This window comes from Lissotriton helveticus, chromosome 10, assembly GCF_964261635.1.
Source record: "Lissotriton helveticus chromosome 10, aLisHel1.1, whole genome shotgun sequence".
NCBI lineage: Eukaryota > Metazoa > Chordata > Amphibia > Caudata > Salamandridae > Lissotriton > Lissotriton helveticus.
Window position 1 is genome coordinate 192,495,522 of NC_136071.1, and position 17,242 is coordinate 192,512,763.

Genomic DNA, 17,242 nt, shown 5'->3' on the forward strand with positions numbered 1-17,242 from the left:
AAGTTAGCAGGGCAGTTTAAAAGTGTGCCCGAAGACACTGCAGGGGCAGGTCTGAGACACATTTACAGGGCTATTCATGTTGGTGGCACTACCCGTGCTTCAAGCCCATTGGTAGCATTTGATTTACAGGCCCTGGCACACACTCTGCACTTTACTGGGGACTTACCAGTAATTCAAATATGCCAATCATGGATAACAATCATATTCCCAATTTATACAAAGATCATATGCACATTAGCACTGATCAGCAGTAGTAAAGTGACCAGAGTCCTATAGACAACAGAAATAGGGTCAGAAAAATAGGAGGCAAAAGGCAAAATGGGCCATGCCTAACACTGATCAACTCTGCTGAAGAGCTAAACCCAAAAATAGACATGGAAGCTGTGATATACAAGAGAACTATATATATAAATGAATTTAAATATATTTATTTATTTATTTCACTGTTAAGGCCAAATAATATTTGTGTTACTGTAGTGAGTTGATCTGACAAAAATCACGTCTTAGGATGCACGTAATATCCCTGTATCACATAATGCCTGTATTATCATTGACATGGATGTGCAACAAATGTAAACTAAGGAATGTAGGTTGTGATGTACAAAGACCATTGGCCAAACCAATCCACCATCAACATCAAATCCACGTGGTAGCACCCATAGGCAAGGCTTCCTTTGTTCACAGTACTGCAACTAGTTTTCAGCTGGAATTAAGGGCCAGTCAACGTTTGGTTATTTTTTGGTTTACAATAAAACTTCAGACATTTCATAACACTATTTTATCATCATACTGCATCCGTTATCATAGAATGTAAAAAAAATGTCTGTTCCAAAGCTTAATGTATAAAAGAATGAGTGCCAGTGCCCAAAGCTCTGCTCAATAGCCCACGGCTGGTGCTATTAAATGTCAGAGCGCCCAGTGTGTAGTCTTCATTAAACCTCTTGCCTTTTTAATCCACCACCAGACAATTCCTGCTCTTTTATCTCTCTCTCTCTCTCTCTCTCTCTCTCTCTCTCTCTCTCTCTTTCCTTTTTTCTCCCATCAAGATGTTTTTTCCCTCTTTCTTTTTCTCCTCCTTTCCCCTGAGTTTCATTTTCTCTCTCTTATCCTCTGTAAATGTCTAATGAGGAAAAATGAGTGCAGGTCCCCAAAAATGAGTGCCAGTGGTACAACCGGCACCACCAGTTCAAATTAAGCACTGGTTAGAAGACAGCCATGAGCAAAGAAATAATTTAAAGCTAATAATTCTGCCATTCGCCATTGCTATTCAGCATAAAAAAGAAACCATTATTAAAAAGAAGCCAAAAATGCAAAGTTAGAAAAGGCTGTTACATATAAGCTCAGTATCTATTCTCAGACCCTTAGTTGACGCAAATTGTCCTAATTTAAAAAAAAACAGAAGCATTGTCTCAAAAGATGAGATTTCCACTGAATTGTATGACATCAGTTTAGCGATATGTTGGGTAGCCATCTGCAGTTGGTAATTGTACAATCGGTTGTATAACGTTACAATGCATGCTTTTACCTGCATGTCGTTGCAACAAACATTTTTACCCCAACTTGCTGCAGAAGGGATGGTGTTGGAGTTAAATCCAACACCTTCTACCCCCTACAGCAAGACATTTTCGTTGCAACGGCATGGGGAATAAAATCATGTATTGTAACGCATGTGGTGTAACTGTTGTTTCACTATACAATCGTCTACGTTCGTCTCTTGAACTGTTGTGCTTTACCCCACAGCTATTTTCAGGAGTATTACATTCTGCATGATAGTTCAAGGGTATTCTGCCACACTGTCTTCTGAGATACAAGGCTGTTGAAACTGAGAGCTGTTTCTAGTCTTCCACATGGAATCCATAAAATCAGACGCCATTGGTGCGAGATAGTTGGGGAGGGGTTGCGGGGGTGGGGGTGGGGTGTAGGTCACACTCATGACTAAACTGGACTGGGATGTAGCTGCACGGGTGCCAGAAACGAGAGAGAGGCAGGGTTAGATTGGGATCAAAATATGCCCTGGCACCCTAAAAAAAAAGTGGACACATCAGCTGGTTGCACCTTTTCACAAAACAATGCTTCAATGATTTAAGTATTATGAAAAGAAGGAGAATGGTAAGTTCTCTAAAAGAGGCACAATTCCTTTTAAAAAAATGCAAATACTTCCAGGACTCTGTGCATGGATTAGTTCACAGTGGTGAACCACCCCTGAATATAAGTGAGGCCATTTCTGCTCAGGCCCCCTGTTCATTCTGCATACATTAAGGGGCCAGTCCAGCGAGAGACTGTGAATGACTGCTCCGCCCCATTGGTAAAAGGGAGGTAATAGAAGCCTATCTGCCTCTGCAAAGGCCGTTCAGTCGCCCACTGGGCCCCTGGCAGCATCTCGACAAAGCAGAAACAGCCCAAATTGGCAACAACGCTGCCCAGAAAAGTGGCTCACAGCAGGAATTCAGATACAGGCCCATTGCCCAAATGCCCCCTTACCAATCTGACCCTGGAGGGAGGGTGAATCTGACACTTTGAGACCGCCCTGTTCAGCATCCAAATAATCTCAGAGAGAGTTGCCTAGGTACACACCACACCTAATATGAACTGCCTGAATTACCTGAAAAGCAACTGTTACATTCTGGTATGGTACGCTTGTATTTCTGATTAATTCCTATGCGGTGAATTTCTAACTGGTATCTCTTTCTTTTAGAAAAATGACACGTATGCCACCTACATAAATACAGTTTTCTTAACATCGGATACGAGTGAGATAATTATTAGAGACCAGGAAGTCAGAGTCAATTTTAACTGCTCTTACCCCTTGGACATGCTGATCAGCCTGGATGTCTCTTTTCAACCCATAATCAGGTATGGAACTCCGTCTATGTATATAATGCTATTACTAACCTCTGCATGACTTTCTCACATGTAATAATAAACTATAAAACACAGACCGGAAAAAAATACAATTTTACCAAGTGTCTCCATATGTGTGTAATAGATCACCAGTGCGGAGCAACTCTTTGCCACTGGTCTGAATTTCTGCTTGTGGTCTGGGTTGGAAGATTCACAAAGCCATGGGAAAGCACAAGGGGTCAGGAGAATACTAATACAAGTTTGCTTCATTATCTGTTGTCGCAGAGAAACGGGGTGAGAACATTGCCCTATATCCTATAGCAAACCATATTGATTACTGCATACCACAAGTCCCAGGAAAAACAGACAGGTGCCAAAATAAAATTAATAAAAACTCATAGTGCCCGGCTCAACCGGGGGCTGACATTAGACAACATAAACTATGTACTTTTGGAGTTTCCTTCTTTGCCATAATGTGGTGCCGCAGTCATTGATAAGGTCATTAGCACTCTTCTGAACCATAAAACTCCACCCACTATTATATTTCATTGTATTTTGGTCCTAAAATATCAGTCTTGTCTTAGGTTAAAAAAGCAGCTGCAGTGCTACCTTTCATAGTGACAGACAGTCGACTCTTGGATGCCATCTTTGTGCAAAGCAGAGACTCATCGCAGACAAACACGATTGGTTCATTGTGTCCATGGATGTCACAAGGGGGGAGCAGCAGGGGCTTTTTGTCTCAGGTCCACTCTTTGCAAGGCTCCACTCTGCCACTGCAAAATTGATTTATATGTCACAAAAAGCTAGCCTAGGCTACTGTTGTAATATATAGAAGTTGAGGCAGGTAACTCCAGTCACCACTACATGGCAACATATACTGACACTTCGTAAAAACATGTTCAGTGACACTGTTTCACTTTTAGAACGAGGTAATGATCCACCAGTCATGGTCACCGCATGGTGTTGTGGAACCAAACCCCACAAAAGCATCTGACAGGCCTGGACCCGGTATTTTAGTTAAGTCTCTTGTGCAATTTGTTTATTCCTCAGACGGTAACAATTCAGCTCTGCTGCAGATGCCGAATAAACTAAGCTTTTGTTCATATAAAGGTTTTGCCAGTGCTTAGTGCTCTTCTCAATATACATATCTGTCTTATTTAAATTCACCCAGGGCCCTCATAAATCCAGCAAAGTTGACCACACATGAATGAAGCAAAAATATATTTTTGTTTAGCGCTTAACTTTGAAAATAATATCATCTTTATCATAAACATCATGGTTGTGATGTCATTACACGTGTACACGCATAATAAAAGCCACATTCTGAAGTTGATTAGTTGGGCCTAGTCTGCATATTCATTGTCTTTACTGTCTATAGTGTCCACAAGTGTAGGCTTCTTGCGTTGGTCCGTCTTTCAGTGTATGCCTAGGAACTGTGAACCAACACAAGGCTCAGAGGAGAATTGAAAGTGCATACATTAAAGTCTGTGAGAGCAAAGGCTTCAGCAAAAGTCAGCTATCCTCCCTGCTGTGGCATTTTGTGCACGTCACAGTTTGAATGGGTGAGGGTTCTGGATACCAACACGACCATGAATTCAGTCTTCCCATGATTTTCGATTACATTCTCTGGATTTCGCCTCACCTAGATAAAATTTAAAGTAGAAACCAATGCCAGCCTTCACACAGCAGAGTGGGTGCCTTTGCCCCCAATAGATGTTTAACTCAGCTTTTTTGTTTTTATCTTATGCAAAAGATTGACTCTGAAAAAAGCATTACTGTCTTCCAGTGAAATAATATCGGTGCTCAACTTTCATATGGGTTTATGGAAATACCTAAATTACAAACAATATGTGGGTGATGCATGAATTGTCCATGACATTGTGTCTTGAAAAATATGTATCTTTGCAGTGCTACAAACCTCAATGTAATATTATTTCACAGAAGTATCTGGCTGAAACTCCGTAGAGCATAACATTCACCCGACTCAAGGACTAAAATCTCTGATGTATTGTGATATTGTGGTGTGTGGTTGGGGTGTGTGGTCAATGGAGTAAATATTGCCTTGCTGGACGAGTTGGCAGGGTCTGCTCCATATAGGTGAAGACAATTCAGCTCCATATAAGTTAAGACACTGAAAAGAGAAGTAACAAAGCAGAAAACATATTTTCTAAAAGGAAATACTCGTGGCTATCAAGGTAAAATAGTACTCTCTTTCATGCTGAATGAGTTCTCTAACCATAATGTGACAAGTATTTTTGATCATGATGATTGCATCAAAGAAAAGTCAGTGGGCCCGTTTCATTAAGTGACTTAAGTGTAGTAAAGTTACAAGTGCGTAGTCTTTACCAAAGAGTGGGGCAGAAGTCTCCTTATTCAGGTTTGATTTTTTTAAATCATTTGTAAATAGTGAACTTGGGGAGAAAACATTGCCCTCTATCCTTTAGCAAAGCATATTGGTTACTGCATATCTCACATCTTGAGAAACACACACAGATCTAGCAGGTAGCGTTTCCTAAATTAGGCGTTCTGAGCACAGCAGAAATATCGCATAATGCGATGTTAAAAGTTTGTTGAAGAAATTTGCTCTAAAATATAGACAAGCTCTTCAAATGGATTTAACCAAACTTCTTTATTCTTTGTTCCCTGAAACGATATTCAGTTAATCATATCGCTACTACATAGAGCCAATTTAAATGCATGTGAATGTACATTTCCACATCTCTCAATTTATTTCGGGCAGTATTTGCCCTTGGTCAGGGGAAAATATAAACAAAAAAAAGGCAATGATATCTAGAAAAATCAGCCGTCAATGGTATGCTTTCACCTTCACCCAGGTGACCTCAGTTAGTGTGAATCCAGTGAGATGTCATATATGCTCAGATTTCATATGAGTTTATGGCTCTTCTAACGCTGCCACACCAGTAAGAAGAATCATCAATAAGTCCAGTCAAGTCAAATATACGCCCATTATTAACAAAAACAAATGTGGACCCGCATGACCCCAACAAGTTCAGACTGATTACAAATGGACCTTTCCAAGACACACTGATAGAAATAGCAGCATTCGCCCAGATGTCACAATTCATTGTAGAAAACTCCATAATTTTGGACTTCCAAACAAGATTCTGTCCAGAAAGAGGCACAGCATCTGCCCTCATCGCCATCTGTGATGACCTTAAGAACACAGCAGACTGGAACGAGGTTGCTGCACTACTTCTCTTGGACCTCTCGGCTGCCTTTGACACAGTGGACCATGACACTCTAATGCAAAGACTCTTTGAAGCTGGCATAGAAGAGACTGCTCTCGACTGGATCACATCCTACCTTCAAAACGGAACAAATGTCTTCCATTCTCCCCCTTTCTCATCCAAATCCTACTTCACAAAAGCAGGGGTCCCTCAAGGATCTATCATCTCACCCATGCTTTTTAACATCTACATGAAGTCATTACTGGCAATGATTAAAAGATTTCACCTCACATGCTACAACTATGCAGATACCATTCAGAAAAGGGGGTGGTGATGAACAGAGTGTCTGTATTAAGCAGACCACTCTTACCCAGTCCAAAGATCAGGGCTTGATCCATCACCATTATTTAGCTCACTGCCCCATCCCAGCTCAGAACCTGGCTATATGCAAATGAGTCTGTCCCTGGCCCAGTGCATCATGGGAACAGGGCAGACCAAACTACCAAGCCAATTCTTCACCAGAAAGGAGACAAGCTTCCTGACTGGGTGAGAGTATTCTGCTTAATTCAGAAACTCTGTCCATCACCACCCCTTGTTGTTAAATATTTTGTCCACCCTAAGCGTGGAAGGGTATACTCAGATGTGAGTCCCTTGCTCATTGCACCATCAGGATTCAAGCAAGCCAGGCCGACGACGGCTGAAATGCCAGAAACCGGTCCCCGGAAGCTTGTTTCCTTCCCAGTGTAAGAATTGGCTTGGTAGTTTGGTTTGCCCTGTTCCCATCATGCACTGGGACAGGAACAGACTAATTTGCATATAGCCAGGTTCTGAACTGGGATGGTGCAGTGAGCTAAAAAACGTGTTGGATCTAGCCCTGATCTCTTGACTGGGTGAGAGTATTCTGCTTAATTCAGAAACTCTGTCCATCACCACCCCTTGTTGTTAAATATTTTGTCCACCCTAAGCGTGGAAGGGTATACTCAGATGTGAGTCCCTTGCTCATTGCACCATCAGGATTCAAGCAAGCCAGGCCGACGACGGCTGAAATGCCAGAAACCGGTCCCCGGAAGCTTGTTTCCTTCCCAGTGTAAGAATTGGCTTGGTAGTTTGGTTTGCCCTGTTCCCATCATGCACTGGGACAGGAACACACTAATTTGCATATAGCCAGGTTCTGAACTGGGATGGTGCAGTGAGCTAAAAAACGGTGTTGGATCTAGCACTGATCTCTTGACTGGGTGAGAGTATTCTGCTTAATTCAGAAACTCTGTCCATCACCACCCCTTGTTGTTAAATATTTTGTCCACCCTAAGCGTGGAAGGGTATACTCAGATGTGAGTCCCTTGCTCATTGCACCATCAGGATTCAAGCAAGCCGGGCCGACGACGGCTGAAATGCCAGAAACCGGTCCCCGGAAGCTTGTTTCCTTCCCAATGTAAGAATTGGCTTGGTAGTTTGGTTTGCCCTGTTCCCATCATGCACTGGGACAGGAACAGACTAATTTGCATATAGCCAGGTTCTGAACTGGGATGGTGCAGTGAGCTAAAAACGGTGTTGGATCTAGCCCTGATCTCTTGACTGGGTGAGAGTATTCTGCTTAATTCAGAAACTCTGTCCATCACCACCCCTTGTTGTTAAATATTTTGTCCACCCTAAGCGTGGAAGGGTATACTCAGATGTGAGTCCCTTGCTCATTGCACCATCAGGATTCAAGCAAGCCGGGCCGACGACGGCTGAAATGCCAGAAACCGGTCCCCGGAAGCTTGTTTCCTTCCCAGTGTAAGAATTGGCTTGGAAGTTTGGTTTGCCCTGTTCCCATCATGCACTGGGACAGGAACAGACTAATTTGCATATAGCCAGGTTCTGAACTGGGATGGTGCAGTGAGCTAAAAAACGGTGTTGGATCTAGCCCTGATCTCTTGACTGGGTGAGAGTATTCTGCTTAATTCAGAAACTCTGTCCATCACCACCCTTTGTTGTTAAATATTTTGTCCACCCTAAGCGTGGAAGGGTATACTCAAATGTGAGTCCCTTGCTCATTGCACCATCAGGATTCAAGCAAGCCGGGCCGACGACGCCTGAAATGCCAGAAACCGGTCCCCGGAAGCTTGTTTCCTTCCCAGTGTAAGAATTGGCTTGGTAGTTTGGTTTGCCCTGTTCCCATCATGCACTGGGACAGGAACAGACTAATTTGCATATAGCCAGGTTCTGAACTGGGATGGTGCAGTGAGCTAAAAAACGGTGTTGGATCTAGCCCTGATCTCTTGACTGGGTGAGAGTAGTCTGCTTAATTCAGAAACTCTGTCCATCACCACCCCTTGTTGTTAAATAACTATGCAGATTACACACAAATACTCCTTAAACTGGAAAGGCCCAAAGACATTGTAAACTCTCACATTTTCAGTTGCCACAGAGAGGTTGATAAATGGATGATATTCAGTCATCTCAAATTCAATACTTCCAAAACAGAAATCTTCTTTTGTGGCAATTGGAAACATTATGACCCACTAGTCACTTGGCCTGATGATCTTGTAACCCCTCCTTAAATATCGATCATGTAAGAAACCTTGGAAATACCATGGAATCCAAGCTATCAATGAAGGTAAACGGCCATACCGCGCAGTCAAAACCACACATAGCCATTACCACAAATCCTTTACAACAAACGCTCCTTTACTACGCATGTCCATTGGTACGAATCTTTTGCCATGAATATACCTTTAACACGCATGCCTCTGCCATGAAATCGGCATGCTTAGTAAAGGCATGTTTGTGGTAAACGATTCATGGTAATGGCCATGGCAGATTCGTGATTGAAATGGCAAAATACCTGTTTTTTTCTGGTACTGGAGTGGGAGAGAAGTAAAAACACCGAACCCCAAGCACCAGTCAGGCAGAGACGGCGTGCTGGCCGCATTCTTAGTTTCAGTGGCCCCTGGTGGTGCTCGGAGAGACAGCAGGGATGGGACGTGTGGCTGCCCGGGAAGACTATGCGCTGAGACACTGGTTCCTGGAACCAGATCTACCAGTCTAGCGGTGGCGATGAGTTCGCCACACTGTGCATGGGGGAAATTTCGGTCCATTGACAAGGAGGTATGAGTTTAGGTTCATTCTTCCCCTCCTTGCGCAGCTGGTGGAGACCCCCCTCGAGGACTGGATCATGCTTAAGGAGGGCACCGACTCAGGCTGTTTGACCTGTGCAGCCCGAGAGAGGTGTATAGTATGAAAGTGACTTGGAGTCCCTGTCGGAATCGAAATTTAGGGGCGCAGGGTCGTTGTGGTACACAGTGGCCTGGGTGGCGCAAGTGTCGAGCCAGCCGCACCTGATCTGGAGGTGGGGGAGGGGGTTGCGGTACCCATGTCCATGTCTCGCATGTCTTTACCAACCATGCCTTTCCAGCAAAAGTTTTGCTGTAAAGGCTTGCATTGTAAAGCCATATGTGAAAACCTTTAACACCATATGTTTCTATCATGCATGCTTTTACAACGAATTTTGTTGTAAAGGCATGCATGGTAAATGTACATTTGTTATAAAAATATGCGTGGTAAAGTTTTGCGATGTCATGCCATTAGCGTTGTAAAGGCATGCGTTACAATGAAGTGCGAAGTAACGTCATCCATCCATCAAAGAATGCCCAAGTGAACAAACTAGCAAGAGTCACGCTTCATTAGTATGAAAACTCTGTAATGCATCTTCCCCCACCTGAGATTTCTCAGAAGGTCCAGGCTACTATCTCTCTTATACTATCTAGACTTGATTATGCCAATGGCCTCTACCACGTATCATCTTTATCAATTATGAAAAAAACTACAATAAATTCAGAACTCGACTGCCAGACTACTCCTACATATAAAGCCACAAGCCCACATCTCCCCGCCTTGAGGGCCCTATCGGATTACCGGTTGCCAGAAGATCCGCATTCAATCTGCTTTGTACCACACACAAATACATGAAACAGGGTCACTCTTCATCAGGAGTAAAATCACCAAATACATTTAACAAAGGAACCACGGCTCCAGATTGACACCTTGCCTCAAAATCCACCATACAAGAAAAAAACACAGGTGGCACATCCTCTGTTCAAGCAGCACAACTATAGAACTCACTACCCCCAAGCATAAGATCCACGGATAACAATCTTATCTTCAGAAGACTGCTCCAGAGTTGGCTCACCACCATACTCAAACATAAATGTACAGCATATCCCTGTGCATGGAAGCATTTAAGTTGATTTGATGTATGTCAGTGGTTCCCAAAGTGTGCACCGCGGCACCCCGGTGCGCCGTGATGAGAAGCCAGGGGCGCCTCGCCGCCGCTCAGGATGTTGGTCGTGGAAATTGCAGCCGCAATTCCTCCCCCTCGTTTGTGCTGAACGTGATCCCAGCCCTGGCCCTCTGCATTTAAATGGCTCAATTAAGCGCTCGGTGAGGTTACGGAGAGTGCTGTGCACATCTTGACAGTGCACCCGAGTAATACTGTAGCAGCGTGCAAAATTGTTAAAACTGCAGCTGCCTAATGGAAGAGATAGATAAAATGCTGTATCCCATAAAATGTGCAGACTTTGTCTCCTCGACTTCCGAAGCACAATTAATTGAACATGTGCTTTCCCAAGATTGCACATCTGACTCGGCGCAAATAGATAGGTTTTCCTTGGGCACACGTGTCTCTGAAATGAAAGGTTACATGAATTCGTAAGACATGACCATTGTGTTTTTGTGTGCGCAATTTTACAAAACGGGACAAGACGCAAAAGAGTATCGCTTTGCATATATCACATGGTTCCTAGGGTTTAAGTGTGCTTCATGAGAGACAGTGAAACGTAATTGCATTTAAAACCAAGCAGAAAAATCAGTACAATAAGATACATATCAGAACATACACCCTTTGTTTTAAATTTTTTTTTTTTTTATGCGATTTTATATAGCGCGAACATTACCCGAAGGTGTCGGAGCAATTTACATAAGAACCAGTTGCGATACATAAGGACTTAGGATTACATGTATTACATAAAAGATACAAGCAGAAAAAAATTGCAAATGTACTAGTTATAAAGTCACACAGGGAAGAGATATAAACAGAAATAAATTGCAAATGTACGAGTAGTAAAGTCACACAGGGAAGAGACAAATAGAAAAAATTGTAAATGTACAGGTTGTAAAGTCACTCAAGGAGGAGACAGAAATGGATAAACTCTAAGAGCTACATAGGAATGATAGAGAGTACAAAGGTCTACTGCGGTGGTTCCCAAAGTGTGCGCCGCGGCACCCCGGTGTGCCGTGATGAGAAGCCAGGGGTGCCACGCCGCCGCCCAGGATGTGGGTCGTGGAAATTGCAGCCGCAATTCCTCCCCCTCCTTTGTGCTGAACGTGATCCCAGCCCTCGCCCTCTGCATTTAAATGGCTCAATTAAGAGCTGCGCTCATCAGCCCCAGCGCCTTACCTGCTCCTGCAGTGGTAAGCTGATCATTACTGGACTCCCATTGTCCTTGCAAATAAGGCCGGCCAGGGTGGGTCCTCCTGTGCAGGGACCTAGGAGTCCGGAACCCCCTGCGCGATGAGCACCAAGGACCGGGAAACCTGAGGAGGAGGATTGTGCAGAGGAGCCGAGGCAAAAGTCAGAAGGCCAACAACCCGTTGAAGCACCCAGCTGCGCTCCAGGAGGAGCGTGGCTCACACAGGTGCATGCTCTGTTTCGGGGCCGAGGGTGGTGGGTAGGAGAGAGGTCAGGAATGTCACAAGGAGCAGAGGCTCATGCTTGCTTACTCATACGGCCGACCTAAGCCCCGGGTCCTCTTTGCTTCCTTACTCGTGATAGTACTCTCCACACCCTTTCCACCTGACAGGTGTTTGTATTCCCACACTCCCTGTCCTGTGTATATAGAAAGGAAGCGGCCATAGACCTGATACCCTGTTTTCTTTCTTTTTGTTTATATGAGCAAACAACAGTTCCTATCCTGGGCCTTCTTTGGATTTTATATTCCCTTTCGAATTGAATGTTGGTCTCTTTGTACCAAGCTGTAACAGTAAAAATAAAAAAAGATAATGTAGTCTAGTTATTTTAATTCATGATGTCATGTTTCACATGTCATGAGTGTTATACTATATGAAGTCATGAACAGTACATGAAAGGGCACAAGGTATAGAGTTCAAGCTTAGGTACATACTTATTTTTTTTCTCTTTTTAAAAAAAACCTTTATTTCACTTTTTTCCATTAAAAACATTGCACATCGCAGCTGCAAAAGAGGCCTAAAAAAATAGGCTTGTGATGGGTTACCACAGGGAGCTATCAGTTTTTACAAGTGATTCAAAAGTTACACATCACAACAAGCACTGTAGGTGTATCTGGTCATAGCAATACATCACTGTTGTATGAGAACAGATTCAGGCAACATTGGGACATTATATGTAACCATCTGACACCTGGAGGACGTCACTAACAAACAACTTGTTGTATATTAAATCATAAATCGTACGGTGAAGATAGCTGAAAATCCCCCAACAAGGAACATGCATGCACAGGACGATGGTCCACAGACACCTGCATTATGGAACGTTCTGTGTGTCGAAGGCCATGGGGTGGGTATTGAAACATACCTAGAAAAAGTTAGTCTCAACTTTACCCCCTAGTATCCTGTTCCGGGGGAAGGAGTCAGACTCCTCTGTGGTGTGTCTTAAGTGACTGCTACAGAGTTAAGATTTTTTTTTTTCATCCTGAGGCTGAATGCAAAAATGGAAAGCCCGATAGGAACCCATCTTGACACCTGCTTTTCAGGACTGCACCGGCAGGACCCAGCTCACTTAAAACCCTGGGTAGATGGGATCTGGTGAGCCATCTTGGGTTCATCAGAGCCCACCCCACGTCTTGTAAGGTCACAGAGCTCCTTGAGCCTTTCTCTAACCAGGTTACTTTTAGTGGGAGTGCTTTAAGCTACTCTATGATTGTGTTGTATGCATTGAGAAGTACTTTATAAGATCTTTGTGATTGCAAATAAAGTTTTATGATGGCTACTCTCTGAATCCTTCATCACGTATTCATGTAGACCAGTGGTTTCCAAAGTGTGCGCAGCAGCACCCCGGTGGCCCGGTAAAAAAATGGTGGAGAGCCACGGCCAACTGCCAATTAGGTCAAGGGAGCCACGGGTCAAAAAAGTTTGGGAACCACTGATGTATGTATTTAGATGTGTGTATTCCTTTGTATAAATGGGTATAATAATTACGTTTATCAATATATAGGTACTCTTTAGTTCTGCTTAACAAATGTACATATTACTTATGGTTATATTTTTCTAAGCTTAACATGTATATAGCTCACAGCATAGTTTTCATATAAGTTATTTGATTAGATGCTTATGTTTCTCCATTTATTTATCTATCAGAAAATGTAAATGTTATCAACTATTTATCTACAGTTGTTTCACTATTAAATTATTGAAAGAAAAGAAAAAAAATTAAACACAAATAAAGTAACTTAAAGTAGAGCTACACTTGAAAGTCTGTTAATTAAATACAACTTTAACTTTATATATTACCTTGCTTATACATATATTTATTTTATTTATTTATTTAGGAAGTTTTTTATAGCGCTGTCAAGACCCGGAGGTAACAGAGTGCTTTACAGAAAGAGAAAGACAGATATCTGCATAAACATGACATATGAAAGGTATTAGCATTCAAGGAGTAACATAGTAAGCGGAGCATGATTGTGCTGCCGAACTTCTTTGGTTACATGATTAGTTGTAGTCACAATAGTAAAGGGGTTGCTTACTGGCCCCGGTTATCCGCAACCGAGGGAGCGGATAAGGAACAAGGATTTGAGTTGCCTTTTGAATTCCACAAAAGATGGAATAGTTCTGATGTGCTGGGGGATGGAATTCCAGATTTTGGGGGCGTTTCCAGTGAACGAGCAGTCCGCTGTTTTTTTCTTTCAATTTTTAGGTAGGATGAGCAGGAAGGAGTTGGAGCTTCTCAGATTCCTGGCTTGGCCTGCTTTTTTGAGTTTTTTTGCCAGGTATTCGGGTTTGCCGGTATGGAGGGCTTTGTGGGTTAGGCAGGCCGTTCTGAAGTTGCTTCGCATTTCCACTGGGAGCCATTTGAGATCCTTGAGTGCTGGGGAGATGTGATCCGATTTTTTGATGCCGGTGATCATTCTGGCTGCCGCATGTAATGTTGTTTTGATCGGAGCCAATCTCGATTTAGGGATACCTGTTAGGATTGCGTTCCCATAGTCCAGTCTTGACAGTACCAGAGATTGTGTGGCCATTTTGAGATCCTTGTTCGGGATGTAGGGTTTGATCTTGTTCAAAAGTCTGAGGTTAGAGAATGCACCTCTGGCCGCGTTCTTGATGTGTTTTGTCATGTTTAATTTGGGGTCTATGATGATGCCAAGAGATTTGACAGAGTCGGCTAGAGTAAGATTACCTTTGAGGGCATCAATTGCTTTTAGCCATTTGGTGACTTGAGGGTTGTCATCCTTGTTCGAGATGAGGAGTGTCTCAATTTTATTCTGGATTCAGTTTCAGGGGATTGTTTGTCAGCCATTGTTGAACATCTTTCAGGTCATTGTTTAGTCTGTGAATGTCAGTGAGAGAGGAAGTTTCCAGATAAATTTGTGTATCGTCCGCGTAAATGTGGAAGCGGATGTTGGCTTTTCTGAGTAGTTTGGAAAGTGGTTCCATATAGATATTGAAAAGCTGAGGCGAGAGCACCGATCCTTGGGGACGCCCTTATTGACCTGCTGGGTTTCGGAGGTGAAGTTCTTTATTTTTATGATTTGTGTTCGATTGTGTATGAATGAGGAGAACCATTTGAGAACTACTTCGCCGAGGCCAGCTCTCTCTTGAAGAGCCTTGGTGAGGAGTTTGTGGTCCACCGTATCGAATGCTGCGGAGAGGTCAAGGAGAATGAGGAGGCAGCATTTGTCTGAATCAAGAGATCCGTGGATATCATCGATGATGTTCAGCATCGCTGTTTCTGTGCTGCATCCTTGTCTGAAGCCAGATTGGAGGGGGTCTAGGAGATTGATTTTGTCCAGATGTTGAGTCAGTTGCAGAAGTACGCAGCGTTCCAGTATTTTGGAGAGTAAAGGGAGGGTAGATATTGGTCTGAAATTGTTCAGGTCTGTTGAGTCAAGGCCTGTTTTTTTCAGCAGGGGGGTAACTTGCCCCATATTTTAGGCAGTCAGGGACCACTGCACCTTTTAGGGAGCTGTTAATGATTTTGCCCCATATAGGTGCAAAAGTGAGCTTCATTTTCTTGATTAGTGAGGGAGGAATGGGGTCAGAGATATGTGATGATGGTTTGGAGGATGTGATCAGTGAGATTATCTCTGCATCTGGAATGGGGCGAAAGCTAAGCCAGGGGGTGCTCAATGCGCCGGGAGAGATGGCCTGAGGGGCGGCCGAGCTGGTCTTCTTGGGGTGTGAATTGTTGAAGTTGAGTAAAAGTTCGAATCTTGTGATCTTGTCGTTGAAGAAGTGGGCGAAATTGTCGCATAGTTCTTTGGACGCCTGTACAGAAGAGGACAGTGGTTTGGAGGTTTGTTGTCTGATGATGCTGTAAAGCTCCTTCGGTCTGTTTTTGGCTTTGTCCAGTGCCTCGCGGAAGAAGCTGGATTTTTTGTTTTTGATGTAGTTGTTGTATTTCCTGCGGGCTGCTTTCAGTTGATCACGAAGGATGGCCGTTGGGTTATTTCTCCATTTTCTCTCCTTGGCTCTAAGGGTTCTCCTTTCTGCGTTGAGGTCAGCGTTGAACCAAGTTCTGGAAGGGATAGCTCTACTTCTTTTGAGCTTTAGTGGCGCTAGTTTGTCGAGTATGGACACTAGCTAGGAATTGTAGCAGTCGGTGAGCTCATTGGTGGAAAGGTGCGCTTTGTTGGCCGGAAGAAGAGAGCATAACTGACCATCCAGGATATCCAGGGGTATTTGTGAGAGGTTTCTAGTCCATTTGGGGGGTTCCGGGGCTTCCCTGGACCGGAATCAAACTTCCCAGGACCAGTTTCTGGCATTACAGCCGTCTTCAGCCGGGCTTGCTTGACTCCAGTGGCAAAGTGAGCAAGGGACTCACGTCTGAGCATACCCTGCCAACTTAGGGCGAACAAAGAAAAACCAAAGGTGGTGATGGACGGAGCGTTGACAATACAAACACTCACCCCCAGTCAACTGATCTGGGTTTAATCCATCACCGTTCTTTAGCTCACTCCGCCACCCCAGTTCAGACATGGCCATATGCAAATCAGTCTGACCCTGTGCCTCATAGGAACAGTCCAGCCCGAACTGCCAAGCCATGTCTTCCCTGGACCGGAATCAAACTTCCCAGGACCGGTTTCTGGCATTACAGCCGTCTTCAGCCGGGCTTGCTTGACTCCAGTGGCAAAGTGAGCAAGGGACTCACGTCTGAGCATACCCTGCCAACTTAGGGCGAACAAAGAAAAACCAAAGGTGGTGATGGACGGAGCGTTGACATTACAAACACTCACCCCCAGTTAACTGATCTGGGTTTAATCCATCACCGTTCTTTAGCTCACTCCGCCACCCCAGTTCAGACATGGCCATATGCAAATCAGTCTGACCCTGTGCCTCATGGGAACAGTCCAGCCCGAACTGCCAAGCCATGTCTTCCCTGGACCGGAATCAAACTTCCCAGGACCGGTTTCTGGCATTACAGCCGTCTTCAGCCGGGCTTGCTTGACTCCAGTGGCAAAGTGAGCAAGGGACTCACGTCTGAGCATACCCTGCCAACTTAGGGCGAACAAAGAAAAACCAAAGGTGGTGATGGACGGAGCGTTGACAATACAAACACTCACCCCCAGTCAACTGATCTGGGTTTAATCCATCACCGTTCTTTAGCTCACTCCGCCACCCCAGTTCAGACATGGCCATATGCAAATCAGTCTGACCCTGTGCCTCATGGGAACAGTCCAGCCCGAACTGCCAAGCCATGTCTTCCCTGGACCGGAATCAAACTTCCCAGGACCGGTTTCTGGCATTACAGCCGTCTTCAGCCGGGCTTGCTTGACTCCACTGGCAAAGTGAGCAAGGGACTCACGTCTGAGCATACCCTGCCAACTTAGGGCGAACAAAGAAAAACCAAAGGTGGTGATGGACGGAGCGTTGACAATACAAACACTCACCCCCAGTCAACTGATCTGGGTTTAATCCATCACCGTTCTTTAGCTCACTCCGCCACCCCAGTTCAGACATGGCCATATGCAAATCAG

The 17,242-nt window shown here is 44.1% G+C and overlaps 1 protein-coding gene across 1 annotated transcript in view; it reads left to right on the top strand.

Annotated features, from left to right (window-relative positions):
• LOC144783976 (uromodulin-like) overlaps positions 1-17,242 on the top strand; it is a 471,766-nt gene that overhangs the window by 361,288 nt on the left and 93,236 nt on the right. Inside the window, exon 6 of the mRNA XM_078662699.1 lies at positions 2,696-2,853. Within this exon, the coding sequence (XP_078518825.1) occupies positions 2,696-2,853 (158 nt within the window). The remainder of the gene's footprint in view (positions 1-2,695; positions 2,854-17,242) is intronic.